The sequence below is a fragment of the Sminthopsis crassicaudata genome, chromosome 1 (genome assembly GCF_048593235.1).
Source record: "Sminthopsis crassicaudata isolate SCR6 chromosome 1, ASM4859323v1, whole genome shotgun sequence".
NCBI lineage: Eukaryota > Metazoa > Chordata > Mammalia > Dasyuromorphia > Dasyuridae > Sminthopsis > Sminthopsis crassicaudata.
Window position 1 is genome coordinate 149,175,878 of NC_133617.1, and position 19,387 is coordinate 149,195,264.

General features: G+C 36.4%; 1 protein-coding gene across 5 annotated transcripts; it reads left to right on the top strand.

Annotated features, from left to right (window-relative positions):
* Positions 1-9,771: 9,771 nt before the first annotated feature.
* Positions 9,772-17,441, top strand: RBM12B (RNA binding motif protein 12B). Of its 5 annotated transcripts, none has more exons than XM_074269550.1 (3): positions 9,772-10,033; positions 13,747-13,804; positions 14,464-17,441. In XM_074269550.1, the coding sequence occupies exon 3, from the start codon at positions 14,492-14,494 to the stop codon at positions 16,727-16,729; it is 2,238 nt and encodes a 745-aa protein (XP_074125651.1). In that variant the 5' UTR covers positions 9,772-10,033; positions 13,747-13,804; positions 14,464-14,491; the 3' UTR covers positions 16,730-17,441. The 5 variants fall into 5 exon arrangements, with proteins under 5 accessions (XP_074125651.1, XP_074125670.1, XP_074125655.1 ...); XM_074269569.1 differs by having other exon boundaries at positions 9,824-9,842; XM_074269554.1 differs by lacking the exon at positions 9,772-10,033 and adding an exon at positions 10,048-10,086.
* The last annotated feature ends 1,946 nt before the right edge of the window (positions 17,442-19,387 follow it).

Here is a 19,387-nt window from a genome sequence, read left to right on the forward strand (position 1 = left end):
AACTGGGCATGGACCCACATTTAACACCACATACTAAGATAAGATCAAAATGGGTACATGACTTAGGCATAAAGAATGAGATCATAAATAAATTAGAGGAACATAGGATAGTTTACCTCTCAGACTTGTGGAAGAGGAAGGAATTTGTGACCAAAGAAGAACTAGAGATCATTATTGATCACAGGATAGAAAATTTTGTTTACATCAAATTAAAAAGCTTTTGTACAAACAAAACTAATGCAAACAAGATTAGAAGGGAAGTAACAAATTGGGAAAACATTTTTACAATTAAAGGTTCTGATAAAGGCCTCATTTCCAAAATATACAGAGAATTTACTCTAATTTATAAGAAATCAAGCCATTCTCCAATTGATAAATGGTCAAAGGATATGAACAGACAATTTTCAGGTGATGAAATTGAAACTATTTCTAGTCATCTGAAATCACTCTAAATCACTATTGATCAGAGAAATGCAAATTAAGACAACTCTGAGATACCACTACACACCTGTCAGATTGGCTAAGATGACAGGAACAAATAATGATGAATGTTGGAGGGGATGTGGGAAAACTGGGACACTGATGCATTGTTGATGGAGTTGTGAAAGAATCCAAGCATTTTGGAGAGCAATCTGGAATTATGCCCAAAAAGTTATCAAACTGTGCATACCCTTTGATCCAGCAGTGCTACTACTGGGCTTATATTGCAAAGAAATCCTGAGGAGGGGAAAGGGACTTGTATGTGCCAAAATGTTTATGGCAGCCCTTTTTGTAGTGGCTAGAAACTGGAAAATGAATGGATGCCCATCAATTGGAGAATTGGGTAAATTATGGTATGTGAATGTTATGAAATATTATTATTCTATAAGAATGACCAACAGGATGAATATAGAGAAGCTTGGAGAGACTTACATCAACTGATGCTGAGTGAAATGAGCAGAACTAGGAGATCATTATATACTTCAATAATGATACTGTATGAGCATGTATTCTGATGGAAGTGGATATCTTCAACATAGAGAAGAGGTAATCCAATTCCAATTGATCAATGATGGACAGAATCAGCTACACCCAGAAAAGGTACACTGGGACATGAGTGTAAACTGTTAGCATTTTTTGTTTTTCTCCCCAGATTATTTTTACCTTCTGAATCCAATTCTTCCTTTGCAACAACAACAACAACAACAACAACAACAACAACAACAACAACAAAATATATTGTACCTAGGACATACTATAATATATTTAATATGTATGGGAATGCCTGCTATCTGGGGGGGGTGGAGGGAAGGAGGGGAAAAATTTGGAACAGAAGGGAGTACAGGGGATAATGTTGTAAAAAATTACCTATGCATATGTACTGTCAAAAAATTTTTATAATTATAAAAGTAATAAAAGAATAAAATAATTATAGATGATATAAATACTTGGGCATCTACCTGTTAAAACAATCTCAGAAACTATAAGAACACAATTATGAAACACTTCATACAAATAAAATCAGATCTAAACAACTGGAAAAAAATAATTGCTCATGTGTAGGCAAAAGCAATATAATGAAAACAAATAATTCCACCTAAATTGACCTATTTATTTAGTGCTTTACCAATCAAACAAACAAAAAAAATTTTTTTATAGAACTAAAAAATATAACAAAATTTATCTGGAAAAATCAAATGTCAATAATACCTAGAGAATCAATAAAAAAAAAATGAGATAGATGATGGCCTAGCCATGCCAGATCTCAAACTATATTACAAAGTGGTCATCATCAAAACAATATGGTATTAGCTAAGAAATAGAATGGTGGATTAGTGGAATAGATTAGTTATAAAATATATAGTAACAAATATCTTTAGCAATCTAGAGTTTGATAAACCCAAAGATCCAAGCTTTTGGAATAAGAATTTATTATGTGACAAAACATCTGGAAAAACTGGAAAACAGTATGGCAGCAACTGCTCAATTTCACACCATATACCAAGATAAGGTCAAAATGAGTATAAAATTTAAACATAAAAGGTGAGCAAATTAGGGAACATGGAATTAGTTTTTATTAGATTTATGGATAGAGGAAGAGCTTAAAACCAAACATAGAGAGGATTAAAAAATATAAAATAGAGAATTTTGAGTATATTAAATTTTAAAAATTTTGCACAAGCAAAATCAATGCAACCAAAATTAGAAGGAAAACAGAAAACTGAGTCAAATTTATGAGAATACAAGTTAATCCCAATTGATAAAGAGTTAAAAGATATGAACAGGAAGTTTTCAGATGAAGAAATCATAGCTATCTATTTTCATATGAAAAAATGCTCCAAATCACTGTTGATTAGAGAAATACAAATCAAAACTACTGTGAGATACTGCCTCACACCTTTCTGATTGACTAATATGACCAAAAAAAAGGGAAATGATATATGTTGGAGGGGATGTGGAAAAATTGGGACATTAAATCACTGCTGCTGAATTAGTGAACTGATCATTGGATCCGTTTTGGAGAACAATTTGAAACTATGTCCAAAATGGTATGAAACTTGTGTATACCCTCTGACTCAGGATTACCACTATTAAGTCTATAATACAAAAAAATCAAAGGGAAAAGGATCTATGTAGACAAAAACATTTATAGTAGCTCAATTTGTGATAGCAAAGAATTGGAAATTGAGGTTATGCCCATCAATTGAGAAATGGGTGAACAAGTGGTATATGAGTGTAATGGAGTATTATTGTAAATAAGAAATAATGAGCAAAATGCTTTTTTAAAACCTGAAAAGACTTTTATGAAATGGTGTAAATTAAACAAAACTAGGAGAATATTGGACCCAGTAATAGCCACATTGTATGATCAACAATTATGAATGACTTAGCTATTCTGATCAATACAATGATCTAAGACAATCCCAAAGGTCTCATGCTGAAAAATTCTATGTGCCTCTAGAAAAACAACTGATGGCCTCTGATCCTAGACTGCAACTTAGTATTTTTCATCTATCACTATCACTTCCTAAATGAAAGATAAAAGTCATGTCTGTTGTTTAAGAGCCCTTCATAGCCTGGTCCTGTTCTATCATTAAAGTTTTTACTTTATTTCCTTTCATGTATTCTATAATCCAGTGCTACTGAACATCGGCAAATTCCTTAAATAAGACAATCTATCTCTCAATTCCATGCATTTTCATAGACTGTTCCCCATTCCTGGAATGGTTTTTAACCTTAATCTTGCTGGTTTCCCTGGTCTTCAAGTTCTAGATAAAATCCTACCTTATACAAAAGACATCTTTGAATTCCCTTTAATGATTATGCTTTTGCATTTCTATTTCTCTGTCTCTGTCTCTGTCTCTCTCTCTTCCTGTCTCTCTCTTTTTTCTGTTTCTCTCACTTGCATGTAGTTTTCATCTTGCCTCACCCATTAGACTATTAGTCCCCTTAAAAACAGGGACTGTCTTTTTGTCTGTTTCTCCAGATCTTAGCATAGTCTCTGATACATATAGAGTAAGAACTTATTTAAAAAAAAAAAAATTGTCAGGCAGCTAGATGGTGCAGTGGATAAGAGCACCAGCCCTGAAGTCAGGAGGATCTGAGTTGAAATCATACCTCAAACATGTAATACTTTCCAACTGTGTGACCCTGAGCAAGTTACTTAACCCCTATTGTCTCAGGGGAAGAATGAAAATAAAGGGCAGAAGGAGCGAGTGTTGCTGAATATTATATATTTTCAGGAGAATAATATTTAGGTAAAAATCAATAGAGAAACAGAAATATAACACTTCAGCCTACAGCACACTTTTTGGCAAAGGCTGGTTTCCTTTCCTAATCCCTATCATTTACCCAAAAAAGTAATGAATGCAAATGAACTTCTATTTTGTCAGGGCAATCAGGTGGCCCAGAGGATAGAGCAATGGGCTTAGAATCAGGAACACTCCCATGAATTCAAATCTGACCTTAGACACTTACTGAATGACCCTACACAAATCATTTAACCTTAGTTTCCTTATTTGTAAAATGAGCTGGAGAAGGAAGCAACAAAGTATTCTAGTATCTTTGCCAAGAAAACTCCAAATAGGGTAATGAAGAGTCAGCACAACTGAACAATGATAACAAGGATCATTAATTTGTTTCATAGTTCTAAGGTTGCTTTTCAGTAAGGAAGTAGGGCTTCCAATTCTATAATTCTGCCTCCATATCAGATTTCTGAAAATCAAACCCTTTTTTGGATCTAGTCCAAGAACTCTTACTCATTGGAATGTGGGACAAAGTACAACAGGGGAAAGAAACATGAATCAGATATGGAACAAGGCAGAAAGGGAGTACTAAATATAAAGAATTGTAGTGATTACAATTGGTTTAACACTAAACATTAAGAATTGTAGTGATTACAATTGGTTTAACACTAAACATTAAGAATTGTAGTGATTACAATTGGTTAAGAGGCTATATCTAAGCTTTGTAAGGTCATTTAGAACAAGGAGGTTCATTTATTATTGCAGATTTTACCTCCATTGAGAGCAACATGATTAAAGTGAAGTAATTCTTTATTTCTAGCTGTTTCTCTCTGTGGGTGTTGTCGAAATCTTCATGATTCTCCTGATATGCCAAGCTTTTTGCAAAGGCACTGCTTTTCATTTCCACTTTTTACAAATCCTAACTTCATTCATGGTTCAGTTTACATGACATCTTTTACATGAAGCTTTTCCTGATCTTTCTTCTCCAACTGTTAGAATTACCAATCCTCCAAAATTATTTTGCCCTTTTGAGTGCATATGTTACATTTACTTATTTGTGCACATGGTGTTCTCTCTAAGCGAAAATCACTGCTTAGGACAGGGCTTATTTTTAGTTCTGTTTTGTATCCTTTGTAGTAAGACAGAGCCTAGAACATAGTAAGTATTTAATGGTTATTTTAATTTAATTGAATTTGCATATTGTAGTAGTTAGTAAACTTGGAATATTTATTGTGCCATGAAATAATTTCATGTTTTCTTTCCCTTAGGCCTTTATTCACAGTTATACCAGGAAGATATCTGGCTCTATTCTCCTTTTCAAACATCATTCATTTTTCAAAATCTAGCTTAAATGCTACCTTGTTCTTGAAAATTTTCCCACTTTCTCTTTTCTCAGAAAAGATCCTTTCTTTTTAGAATTTGCATAAATTTGTGATTTTCTCCTTAAATTATATTTTATCATAATGGATGTAAGTCTTATCTCCCGAATCTTATGGAAACAGTTTGCTATAATAGAAAGGTTAGTTGGTTTGGACACAGAATATCTGAGTTAACATGTCACTCCACAATCAATCAATCAATTGATAAACATTAATTAAATGTTTACAGTGTGTCAGGTATTGTGCTAAGTGCTGGGATACAAAAAGAGGCAAAGGACAGTTCCTGAATTAAATGATTTATTTTTCACAACAATACAATTCTGGGTAAATCACAAAATTCAATTCAAAACAATTTTTGAATACCCATATGCTCATAGGTTTGGGGGAAAATAAAAGATCAATCAGAAATGATCCTTTCCCTCATGGGGCTGATAATCTAAAAGGAAAAAATAGTTTGAGAACATATTACTATGAGATACAATTAAACCACATCATCTAACAAAAGCTATACATGAAACTGGAAGGCTGACAACAAAAAGAAATAAAAATAGAACAGATACATGAATGTTTCTATAACAATATTCTTCATTAATAGTAAGGGAACTGTCCTTTTTTTTTTTTTTTTTCATTTTAATATCTCATAGAAACTAAATAAGGGAAGTGAAAAGGGTAGAAAAGATAAAGATGAGAATAGCAGGTAGTTCTGACCAAGCATAGGGAAATGCTAGAGGTAAGTTTTTAGTGTGTTAAGGGTTCAAGTATTAAGATCCCTAAAACAGAAGCTACTACCATGAGTTGTTTTTCAGTTCTTTTAGTCATAGCTAAACGTTAGTGACCCTATTTGGTTTGTTCTTTTTTGGCAAAGATACCAGAGTAGTTTGCTAATATTTTAACAACTCATTTTACAGATAAAGAACTGAGGTAAATAAGGTGAAGTGTTTTTGATGAGGAGAAATTGAGGCTCTAAGCCCAGATGGATCAGCTCTTTTCTGGTTGTCTGATTACCTCTCTCTCCTTCCCCAAAGTAACCAAGGGCAGGTCCAGATAGCAAATGAATTCTCTATAAATTCTGTGTCAAAACAAAGTCTTTATTGATAGTAAAGGGATAGACAGGTATTTAGCCTCCAGAAAGGCCAAATTGCCTGGCAAGGACTGGGATGCCAGAACAAGTTGGTGGGCACAAGGCAAGGATAAACCGAGTGCGAGGATTACATTTTTAGAAATTCTTTTTATACATAACCATGGTCATAAAACAACATTTGCACAGAGATGTTATCTAAGAGGTTCCGCAGATATTTGTAAATAAGACAGGAATTTCATTTGTTTCTCAAGTTATCTCCTTTAATCTCTCCTAAGACAGGAATTTCTTGTATCTTGGGTTATCTCTTTTTGACCTTATCATTTTGTCTAGATGTAACGTGCTGTTGTCTCCAGAAACTGCTGATCACTCTCTGGTCTAGAGGAGAGACTTCTTCCTCCAGAGAGTCGCCTCAAGTCTGGTCCAAACAAGACTCTTATCTTTTGAGTGCCGCCCTCTTTTATCCTCCCAGAGAATGGGCGTGGGATAATGCAAGGGCTTCTGGGAAAAATTACTTCAACCAATGAACTTGATCCTCTAAGCATGCAAGCTCCTCCCCAGGAGTTCAAAGGGGTTAAACTCCTAGTAAAGACCAGAACTAGAGAATTGTTAAGTACCAACTTAGCACTTAGTAAGAACCTAATATCTCATTATCTCATTAGCACTTAGTAAGAACCTAACATCTAGAGTTATACAACTTGTGATTAGAGACCAGATTTGAACTCATGAAGGTAAGTCTTCCTGACTTCAGATCTGGTACCCTATCTGCTATGGTAATGCATTGAGATAATTGTGCAGTGTTTTGAATAATCCTGAAATGGTACCTGAAACAAAAATCTGTTTTTTCCCTTGATATGTTATTTCTTCTTAATTATATGTAAAAACAAATTTTAACATTTAAAAAAATTAGCTCCAAATTCTCTCCTTGCCTTACTTTTTTCCCCTCCTACTTGCTTGAGATAGTAAACAATTTGATATGTTACATATGTGCAATCATGGAAAACATATCTCCATTTTAGTGTTGTTATGAAAAAGAATGGACTGAAAAGGCCAACCATAAGAAAAATAAAGAAGTGGAAAATAGTATGTTTCAATCTCTATTTGGACTCTATTAGATTTTTCTCCAGAGTTAATAGCATTTTTCTTCATGAGTCTTTTAGACATCCAAAAAAAGGGAAAAGGACTTATCTGTACAAAAATATGTACAGCAACTAAGAATTTGTAATGGCTAAGAACTGAGAAGCAAGATCAACTGGGGAATAACTAAATAAGCTGTTGTATATATGATTTGGGTATTTTTTTTTTAAATTGTTGTCTGTGTTTTTTTGTAGACACTTAAGTGACTTTGCCCAGAGTCACAAGTTTACTAAGCATCAAATGTATGAGGTCCCATTTGAACTCAGATCTTCCTGACCCTAAGGCCTGTGCTTGTCTACTTGCCCCATGTGGTAGATAATTGTAATGGAACATTATTGTATTATAAGAAATGACAAGAAAAAACAGGAACTGATACACAGCGAAGTGAATAGACTCAGAAGACCATGGTACACAGTAACAGCATTATTGCTCCATGAATAACTCTGAATGACTTAGCTATTCTCAGAAATATGATCTAAGGCAATGCCAAAGGACTAATGATGAAGCATACCATCCACATCCAGAGAAAGAGCTGATAGTTTGAACATATGCTGAAGCATGCCATTTTCACTTTATTTTTCAAAATGACTAACAGGAATGTTTTATGTATACATGTATAACCTATATCTGCTTATTGTCTTAGGGAGCTAATATGAGTAAAGGAAGTGTGAAATTGTGTTCCCTTTAATATGTAAAATATGTAAAAACTCTCTAAAATTGTGTACCCTTTGATCTGTAAAGGAGGTTTTAGCAATCAAAATTTACATTCCTTTGGCCAGAGCACCTGCAATTAAGAGTTTGATATCTTATGTAGACTGAGGGAAAGGAAGAGAAAGAAGAGGAGAGGAGAGGAAAGGATAGCTGTATTACTCAACTGGGGAGCCAAGGAATGTTCAGGGATAATGAATTATCAAGCAGATCAAATAACAAAACTTTCCAAGAATAATGGTAGTATAGGAATACTGATCTGATCATCCTTCAACTATCACTCATCATGTTCTATATACTATTCAAAACTACCTTAATCCCCATCCTAATCATTATCACACTGTGAGGAAGCCAAAATGAGCGACTCAATGCAGGCCTATACTCCACTCCTAGTGGCCCTACTCCACCTTCACAGCAACCTAGGCTTACTTCATATACTAACTATATCACTAATTTCACCAACTCTAGACTCCTCTATGTCAACTTCCTTGCTTTGATACGACTGCATTCATAGTAATGGTATTCTATGGTCTCCACCACTTGGGTGGAGAGAGCTAAGGTATGCATTATTCCTCTTGGGAGTGGGATGTCCAAAGACAGACTTTTAGTTGCTTGGAGGAAGATCCCTTTCAAAGGATTTAAAGGAAGCCAGAGACTAGACATTAGATTTTGAACTATACTACTTGAAGAAATAACACGAAAGCTAATGGCCAAATTCTCATAGGCTAAGAAGAATGGCTCACCTTTGTTTATTCCCTTTTGTATCCCTAACACAGTGTAATATATAGTTGCCTTTTAATAAATATTTGTTGAATTCCAGATCTTTTTTTTTTTTTTTAAAGGGGATGGGGAGAGACATATAATAAATGTCAATGTGTCAATTATTGTGTTAAACTCTTGGGAATACAACGAAGCTCAGAAGAAGGAAGACAACATAAAAAATTGAAAAGGGCAGGACAACTCTTAGCTCTTAGGTATGGGCATGATAAAGTTACTTTTTTAAACTAACTTTTTATAACTTTATCTCTGCAGCACAATCAGTTTCTGGAAACATGGAGATAAGAAAGGGAAATTAATTCCCCTAGTACTCCCCTTAAATGGTGAGTGTTCTAATGGGAATTTAGGGAAAACCTCAGGGGCAGTCAGAGGAGAAATAAAATATTCGACTCTCCCCATGCCCTTAAATTGAGGATCTGGGAGGAGCGGCCAAAAATCTCACGCCTTAGGATCAAAGAAGGGCGGCGCCTAAGGGGCTGGGGTGCTTGAGGAGGTGTCAATTACAGTTGCATTTGTCTAGCAGAATTACCAGTTTCTGGAGTCGAAGGAGCCGCCAGGTGGTAAAGGGAGGAAGGAATAAAAAGCAGAGGGTACTGAGGAGGCGTGAGCTCCAAAGCTGATTCTGTTCTGCACTTTATCATTCCTCCCCGATACTTTCTCTTGCCTCCTCCCCATCCCGCTTTCTTATTGAATTTTATGTTGTCCCCCCCCCCATTAGACTTTTTTTTCTTAAAATTCCCTGAGCTTAGCATAGCGCCTAGCATGTGGAAGGCACTTAATGTTTACGATTTAACTGACTTCCACTCTTTCGCTCCGGTCACTACATAGCCGAAAAATCAAAATGCAGAGAAACACAGTCGACGCGCATGCGTAATAGTCACGAAGTAGAGGAAAGGGGCAGATTTCTCGAGGAAAAAAAACTTTAACGAGTTCGGCGACCGAATGCGCATGCGCCTCAGTTGCCCTATGGAGAGGGGCGGGAGGAGGGAGAGAGCGCGAGCTCCGAGAAGGGAAGGCGCATGAGCGGAGCAACTGCAAGTCGGTTTGTCGAGAGACCCCGGGTGGGGGGGAGGGGTAGAAGTCGCCGCCATTTTGTTGGAGGCTTGCTCTGAGTTGGAGCTTTTTTTTTTTATCCTTCCCCACTTTTTTTTTTTTTTCCTCGGGAAGCGGTTGTGGTGCAGAAGGAGACATCCCAGGCTCGGCTGGGACATAGAGACTCGGGAACCGCGGTGTGTGTTTATAACCGGGTTGTGGAAGAACTACGCTGCAGGCTCCAGGAATGGTGGGAGGGGTCTGGTCAAGTGGGGGGTTAAGGGGGATTGGGGAGGAAGCGAGCCTCGGCCGAGGCCGAGGCGGGGCCCGCCCGCGCCGGAGGAGGAAGCGGCGGAAACGGCGGCGGCAGCAGCAGCGGCGGTAGCGACGGCGGTCGCCGCGCAAGGAAGTAACTGCCGCCACTGCTGCGGGCAGCTCCCCCGATACGAGAACGGTGCCGTGGCTCCCGCGGCGCGGTCTTCCCGAGCGCGGGCAGCCGCTGACCGTCTCCCTCTCTCTCCACCTCTCCCTTCCCCTCTCTCCGTGTTACTACCCTTCTCTGAACTCCGGAGCCGTGGCTCCGGCCCTTCAGCGTAGAGACGGTCTGGGGAGGCCCAGGCCCGCCTCGATTTCGGGGAGGGAGGAGGTGGCGGCCGCGCGCCTCCCCTCGGCTCCCCCGAGTTAGGTAGGATGGAAGTAGCGGACGACCTTGGCCGAGCCGCTGGGTAGGGGTACTAGCCTCCCCGGGGGGGAGCGAGTGACTGAGTGCCCTCGGGCCCGGCCGGGGAGACGGACGGAGGCGCCTGCGAGGTCAGGCTTGGTTGACCCTGGGGGCTGGCCCCAGGCCTTTGGGGACGGCGTCGGATCCCATCTGGCGACCTTGGCCTGGCGGGAACGAAGGAGCCGCTTGACTCTCTTGGGAATGTGGACGGACTCTAACGGCATTTGGCTCTAGAACCCGTGGTAATGGAGGCCCCTGGAGGACCCCCCCTTTAAGGAGGATGGAGGATGTTGAGGGGAATCCCGTGCACCCCGTGGAATCCATCGTCTCCATTATTTTCTTGTGTCTATCGGAGACTAAGGCTCTGGGCAGTCTGGCTTTGGCGCTCACTTGAGGGATCCGTTCCCAAAGACACCCAGATAGGCAGTCCACCGATCCTAGAAACTAATTGAGAGTGGCAAAGGAAGAGAGACCCGTAGAGTTGTTGGGCTTTCTGAAGAGTTGTAGGATCAATCACGTTTGATCCGAGAGCCTGAGGAAATCACGGTTTTAGTCGTCCTGTCTGGAAGTAAACTTGCGGTGTTCTAGTTAAAGGAATGTAGAGCGGACTGATGCCAGAATTGAAAGGTGGTGGTTTTTCGTGTGTGTTTTTTGGCTCCAATTAGAGGAAGACTTTAATTTGTCCATCTTGTAGGAATAACTGGTGAAACCGTTTTTGCTTTAGTGGTCATGTAAACTTCGATGTCTGTTGCAGTTGAGTTCACTTTTTAAATGAACTCTTTTGTAACCTGCCTCCTTAATTCTAGATTTCATTTAGATTATTTATTGTAACTAAAATGTTGTAACCCAACAAAATTAGGCAAACTAAAATTGTTCTACTTAATTTTCAGAGTACAGTTGAATGTGTCTTGTGTTACTGTTATTTTGTCTTAATTAAAAAAAAAATTGTATTAGGGTAGACCAACATGGAAACTTAATTTAAAGATGTAACTTGGTAGTTTGACAAACTTTTGAAAGTTTATCTTTGGATATTCTTGGTTAGTCTCCCAAACAGGATTCACTGGATAGTGAAAAACTGCCCATTCCCCTCTACTCTCAGGATTAAAATGTTTGTATGAAACATATTGGAATGTTTGGTGTAGCTATGGTGCTTCCTTAGAATACCATCTTGCTACTGCCTTAAAAAAAGAATCTCTAGTATAATTCTTAAGTGGAATCATTAAGTCTTCACTAAACTACTTCTTTAAATGACTTAGTGTTTTCAATATCAGTGTCATTAGAGATAGATAAACCTGACACTTTTGCCCCTAGTATCTTTAAAGAAGCTTGGGTCTTAATTTTATCTGTAGGGAATATATATTGCTACAGGAAAAGAATTGATTTTTCTTTCTAATAGGCCTACATTTGCCTTACTTTAGGAATAAAGATGTGGCCATAGTTAATACTGTTTTCATCCTATAAAAAAGTTATTATTTTTTTTTTTTTGTTATTGTGCAGAATAGGGAATTTTGTAGTTATGTATAGACCCAGTGCCAAAAGAAGTTTGCTTAGAGTGTTAATAGCTACTTTCAGAGTGTTCTAGATATTGTTTAATAAAAAAGAAAAGATTAGGAGTATTCCTGGCAGCTTTTTCTTGGTGGCTAGTAAAGTTACAGTAAACTTCATTAATTTGAAATTAATCCTAATTCAAGGAAAAGACTGAGTTAAACATTTCTGTTATGAAAATATTAAGGAGTAAGGCTGTATTTAATCTCCTAAAGTCAAACAGTTTTCAAGTTTCAATTTTTTAAAAATAAAAGGTAATTACAGAAGAAGCCTCTTTATTAAATAAGGCTTGGTAAGACATTTAATTGGACATTCTTTTTAGTTCTGCTTGGCTTGGAAAAAGTAATAAAATCACTTTTATAAAATATTCCATAATTTGAACTTTTGACTAATTCAAACTGCCCTTCCTTTAAACTCCCTTCATTGAGAGTAAGTTTGGTGTAGTATAAATAAAAAGTACACTGGCCTTGGAATGGAAGGCCTGGTTTCAATTCTGGCCTTAGCATTTATTTTCCTGACCATGGGAAAGTCACTTCAACGTGCCTGAGTCTCACTTTTCTGTAATATTTCATCTCTCAGTCTATGATGGGAATAAAATTGTATAATTTATTTTACAGTACTATTGTGAGGAATATGCTATGTAAAGTTGAAGTGATATGTAAACGTGAAATATTCCAAATTAATGTGATGTTACTGTATTTCAATTGTTTTTTTCTGTAGTTTATTTAGAACTTTTTGTAAATAAGTGCAATTTGGTTGTTTTGAAATGAATTAAGATCGTATTCAACAGATACTTGATGTTTTATCTCACTGATTTGTTGGTAACTGATATGTGGTAGTTTTTTAGTTAATCACATTTTTTTCTGTGTGTGCATCAGTAATTGTAGGAATGCTAGACTATATTATGTTCCTGTTTAGTAAAAACTCATTTGATTTTAGTGATGGTATAGGAATTGTTTCAAGACTTTAATGAAGACTTAGTTTTGTTGTTGTTTTTTTAAAGAGATGGGTATGTGAAAGTTAGGCACAGTATTTTTTTTTGCAAGTGTCACAGGTTATGACATTTGATTGAATTGGACTTGTGGTTTAAAGTGTGACAGAAAGATTCCAGGCATTGTCTCTTATGGTTTCTTTTCCGGTACTTTGAATGATTGGACTGTTGTTTTATTTTGGTTAGTTGTAAGAGGAGGAAGAAAGAGGATTTGAATATTAGTCATATTATGGAGCTGGATTTTTGTTCCTTTCATGGATGGAAGTTAATGGAGGGTTTTCCTCCTAACAGTCTTGGAGCTATTCATTATGGAACAGTTGATGATCAAGTAATTTCAAGCATGTTTTCACCATTTGCTGACCTCAGTTTCTCATTTTATATTTTATTTTCTACTTCTAAAATGGAATCAATCAGATTATATTAAAAAAAAATTAAGCAAAGGCACAGTATGTGGCTTTTTGCTGAAGGAGACCTGATTTGCCCTTGGAACAAAGAAGAATATTTCATAAAAATGTGCCCATAATTGTGGTTCCTTACAGTGCTTCACTATTGTGTTATAGCCACTGAAATGGACATTCTACAGTAATCTGGCATTGTTTAAGACAAAATACAGATGGAGCAGGCATTAATTATGTTTCATTTTCTTTCCACAGTTAAGTTGGTTTTACAGAATTATCAGGTCTTCGAGAAAAAAAATAAATAATCAAACAGGTAAGCTGTCTAGAGCATAATGCTTTTCACTGAGCCTTGTCAAAGATCATGGCTTTTCTCACAGAACTCTACCCGGAAAAATAGAATTGTACACCTGGGTACCTATGGCTTCTGCTCTTTTAAGTCTGATCTACAGTGCGCCATTGCTAGGTAGTTTTACATTGGTGAGCAGAAATCATCCACTGATAGAACTTGTCTGAGAACAAAATTCATCATGGTTGGTGAATTATTTTAATTCTAAAGTTTTTATTTTTGTCTTTTAATATTCTATCAGTTAAGACTTTTCAGTGCAAGAGAGATTTCTAAGTCAAACTAATAAGAGTTTGGTCTTGGTATGAAGCAGCAATTGGCAGGCTCAAGCCATGCCATGGAAGATTTGATTTTTTTTCCCTTTTTTTTCATTTTGGCATTTGGATTGTGCAGGGCAGGTGATATGGGATGTTTCTTTGAGGAAGAAGTTGTTTTTACTTTTTTTTTAGTTGGGATAAAGTTCTTCCCATGATTTCTTAAGAATAAGATAGGGTCAATGTTTTGTGAACTTGAGTCTCGCTTTCATTCATAAATCTTGAATGAGACAGAAACTAGTAATTAAAGGTTTAGTTTGTGCTAAGATATTATAAAAGTAAGACTTGCTATTATGTGTACCTTTTTGTCTGCAGGTCATTATTGCTGTGGTTTGAGCTCAGCATGGCTGTAGTCATCCGTTTACAGGGGCTTCCTGTTATTGCGGGGCCTGTGGATATTCGTCACTTCTTCTCGGGATTGAATATTCCTGATGGAGGAGTGCATATAATTGGAGGAGAAATTGGGGAGGCTTTTATTATTTTTGCAACAGATGAAGATGCACGACGTGCCATGAGTCGGTCAGGAGGGTTTATCAAGGACTCCCCTGTAGAGCTTTTTCTTAGCAGCAAGACAGAAATGCAGAATACCATAGAAATGAAACGAAAAAGATTTGATCGTGGAGGAAGAGAACTGTTATCAGGCTCCAAAAGACCAGGATCTAGTAGTTCTGGTGCATCAGGGGTTGGCAGCCTATCTAATTTAGTTGAGGCTATTAAGAAAGGAATAAATAAACCTGGCTATGATCCTTCGGATGATCCAGAGGCTGGTTTTCATACCAATGGTACAAGACATGGTATTACGGGGCCAAGAAAAGAAACACGTACATTCAAATCAGATAACCGTTACTTATTTTTACGTGGTTTGCCATACTCAGCAACTGAAGATGAAGTACGTGCTTTCTTTCCTGGATTATGTGTGGATGGAGTTATTTTACTAAAACATCCAACTGGCAGAAATAATGGTGATTGCTTGGTAAAATTTGCTACATCTCATGATGCTTTAGGAGGTCTTCAACGCCATAGACATTACATGGGCTCAAGATTTGTTGAAGTTAGTCCAGCTTCAGAGCAACAGTGGATTGACTGTGGCGGTAGTGTAGATATAAAGGATGAAGTTCATTTCAGAAGTGAAGAGCGTTCTCCACAAAGAGGAATAAATGATGCACATTCAAAAAAACGATCGCGATCAAAATCCCCAAGAAGAGTGAAAAGACGCTCCCGTTCCCCTCACAAATATGGATTTTATGTTCATTTAAAAAATCTGTCACTAAGTGTTGAGAAGAGAGATATAAAAAATTTCTTTAGAGATACTGATCTGGCCAGTGATCAGATTAAATTTTTGTATAAGGATCAGAAAAGAACAGGATCTGCCTTTGTGATGTTCAAGACATTGAGAGACTATAATTCTGCTCTCGCCTTACACAAATTTATATTATTTCACCGTCAAGTTCTTATTGATCCTATATCTAAAAAAACAATGCTGAAATTCATTGAATGTTATGAAAAAAAAAGATCAGGGTCAGTGGGGAGAGAACGACCTGGGCATATTCCAGAAAAAAACTATCGGGAAGGACATTCTGGCCCAAAGCTGTGCATATATATAAGAAATTTTCCATTTGATGTCACTAAAGTTGAGGTACAAAAGTTCTTTGCCGGGTTTTCTATTGATGAGGATGATGTTTACTTGCTTTATGATGACAAAGGAGTTGGTCTGGGAGAGGCACTGGTGAAATTTAAATCAGAAGAACAGGCAATGAAAGCTGAAAGTTTAAACCGACGAAGGTTCTTGGGAACAGAGGTATTATTAAGACTTATATCTGAGGAACAAATGCAGGAGTTTGGTGTGAATATTTCATCTATCTCAGGTGAGAAAATGCAAGATCATTCACAGACACGAGATAGAGATGAACATTCCCATTCAGTTGATACACAAGGACCATCTGTACATTCGTTTGGCCCTCCTGGAAAATTCCGTCATCCCCCAGAGGATTTTCGTCAACAACCTGACAATTTCCGGCATCCTTCAGATGATTTCCGGCACCCTCCAGACAGACACCCTCCAGATGACTTCCGGCACCCTCCAGACAGACACCCTCCAGATGACTTCCGGCACCCTCCAGACAGACACCCTCCAGATGACTTCAGGCAACCGGATAATTTTAGACCACCACCTGATGATTTCATGTGCCCACCTGATGATTTCAGAGGTCCTCGTCCTTTCATGAATTTTGGTCCCCCTGAAGGGGAACCTTTTGGCAGGTTTGATTTTGGAAACAATAACATGGGAGGTTTTCCAGAGGGAAGATTTATGTCTGATCCAAATTTCAATTGTGGCTCAGGTAGAGTAACTCCTATTAAAATAATGAATCTTCCATTTAAAGCAAATGTCAATGAGATCTTGGACTTTTTCCATGGTTATGGAGTAATACCAGAATCAGTTTCAATACAGTACAATGACCAAGGATTACCATTAGGGGAAGCCATTGTTGCAATGGTCAACTATGATGAGGCTATGGCTGCTATTAATGACCTGAATGACAGACCAGTTGGCCCACGAAAAGTTAAACTAATTTTGCTCTAGAAGCTACTTAGCAATTTAAATTTCCCCCAACTCCCCCACAGTATTGGTGCAGCAAAATGCATTTGTATAAAAAAAGTGTTTATTTTTAATTACCAAAAAACTTCCCCAAACCATTAATTTTGACAATTCCTATGAAGAGCAAATTGTAAATAGTGGAATGTTTAGATCTTTTTTCATAAGGTTTTTTTTTTTTTTTTTTTTTTTGGAGAGTGTGTGAGTGTGCGTGCGTGTGTGCGCAAATTGCCATCTAACTTTTTTAAATTTTCAACTTCATTATGCTTTATTCTTTGACGGTGGATAATAGCACTAATCCTTTAAATGATTTATGTAAATTGCATAGTTTAATTTCAAAAATTGAAAAGTAGAGTTGTAATGTTATTTGGGAAAAGGAAAATTTTTATTCCTTCTTTCCATAGTCCATAGTATCTTTATACAAATGTTTAAGGAAATGTTACATGATTTGTTCAGGTATGACATTTTCATTGCTTACCTGATTGTACAAATAAAACTTCCTAACCACCACCTGGGACAATACTGTATTAGTCCCATGTTAAAAATTGCAAAATGGACAAAATGTAAACTTGAAAATTTCTTCTGTGAAAAATCTTATTAGACTTGTTAAATTGTTTCATATGTTCACAGGAATTCTTAAGAGTTTCCATGTTCATTACTTTACAGAATTAAAAAAAAAATAAAGATACAGCTGAATGGACCAACTATTCAATGTTTACTTGTGTTTATATTAAAAAAAAAAAACAACAAATGGGAAAACCCTTATCAGCTTGGTATTTTGGGGGACTTTTAGTAAAAATGTTAAAACTGTTTACAAATAGGATCAGATATTCTTTATGTATAAATAACACTATTGTTTCTCACAATATTACAAATACATTGATTTAGGAACCACAGGCATGAGTCTCTTGTATAAAAGTAATATAGCAATTCTCTTGGTTTCTTTATGAAAAATAGATGGACTCATTGGTTTAGGTTACAAAATGAATATTTGTTATTTCTAGTTTCCAAACAAGTGGTTATAAGTATTAACTATTAGATACCTTAGAGGTCATGTAATAATCTTTGATAGGTACAAAATTAATACCCAGAGGGGTAAATAATTTGCATAAATAAAATCACATAACTAGGGTAGGGTAGGACTTAATTCAGGCATTCATTATTGACCTTATAACATAGTGCTGCTCAAAAGTTTCAAATCACCATAGGCAAAATAATAATATATCAGATTTTTATCAGTATTTTTGAACATCTTATTGCATAGCTTTGAAAGTATTTCAAGTTGATGCCACTTTTGTGAATGCATTTCATTTCAAAAGTTACTAAAGTACTTTTTGGGAATTCTAACATAGCAACTTAAAGCATGTAATTCTAATACACATCTCATTGGTAAAGCTGCCTTTACATTAAGCCCAGCAATTTCTAAAATACTAGGTTATCCCTTGACTTTTGTATCAGTATTTGGGCTGATCACTTGGCCAAAACATTTAGGTTTTCAACCTGCAAAAACCCTTCCACTTTTCTCTTAGACTATTTTTGGTGGGTGTCTACAATGTACTTCTATAGCTTATTGATGAAAAAATTTTAAAACAGGTTTTCCTAAAATGAAGCCCAGTTCTTTTTAAGTGTACCAGGTTGAGTCATATAACCTTTCTGAGCCTCCTAATTTATCTGAATAATAAGGGGGTTGGGTAGATTATTAAAGATTGTTTTCAATCTTTCAAGTTCTGTAATTGTAGTTTTCTTGTGTTTAAAAAATTTCTATAATAAAATTCAGTTTAGCACTTAGGAATATTCAAAACCATCATTAAAATAGTATACCCATATCGTGATCTAGTTTCCAAGGGGTCTAATGTACTGGATTACTTTTGGGGGGGAAAAGCCTATTGAAAATGACGTACTAATACACTAATGAATTAGGAAATTATGTCTAGTTAACTTTCCCTCCCCCCCAGATTTCTATTGGGTGTTAGAGACTATAGTATAAATCTGTGACTGTGAAAATATAAAGTACAGATAGTCATCAGCAATCCTCAATTAAATGGGAGTTTTGTTTTTAAAATAAATGAGCAAAAATTGTCCTTAGTATATAACAAATATTTTAAACTGTAGTTAACAAAAGCAATGTACTTCTTGAAGTGAATGTTGGCATTTCATTGAAAGATAAAAAGTTAATTTTCAGCTCTCAAAATTTCTAATTTTATAATATAAGGACTTGGCAAATGTTTGATTTGCAACAACTTGGCATTCTTGAGAAGAAGAAAATGTGTGTGTGGGGGAACTTCTGAAGATAATTAACTTTTAAATTTTAGTAGCTAAGTAAATAGTGCCACAAACCTAAATGTAATTTTGAGAGCTGAAAATTAACTTTTTTTTAAATGAAAGGTCATATGTGAAAAGAGGGACTTTTATTGCTTAGATATGCAGAAAAGAAATGTGTTCCCAATGGAGATTAACTCTTTCTTTAGTACTACACATATTTTCAGCTTTTAAACATTTACACAATGCTATATTAAAAATGTGAATTATATACTAATTGTAATATTTCAGAGGCAGTATATTAAAAATCAAATCACAAAACCAACAGTTTTCTGTAAAGTCTTTATTTTTGTGTTGTGAATAGTTGGTTTCCTAAAAGTATGCCAA

Bases quoted from the DNA above. Each gene is read 5' to 3' on its own strand.
- RBM12B (XM_074269550.1), top strand. From the start codon at position 14,492: ATGGCTGTAGTCATCCGTTTACAGGGGCTTCCTGTTATTGCGGGGCCT.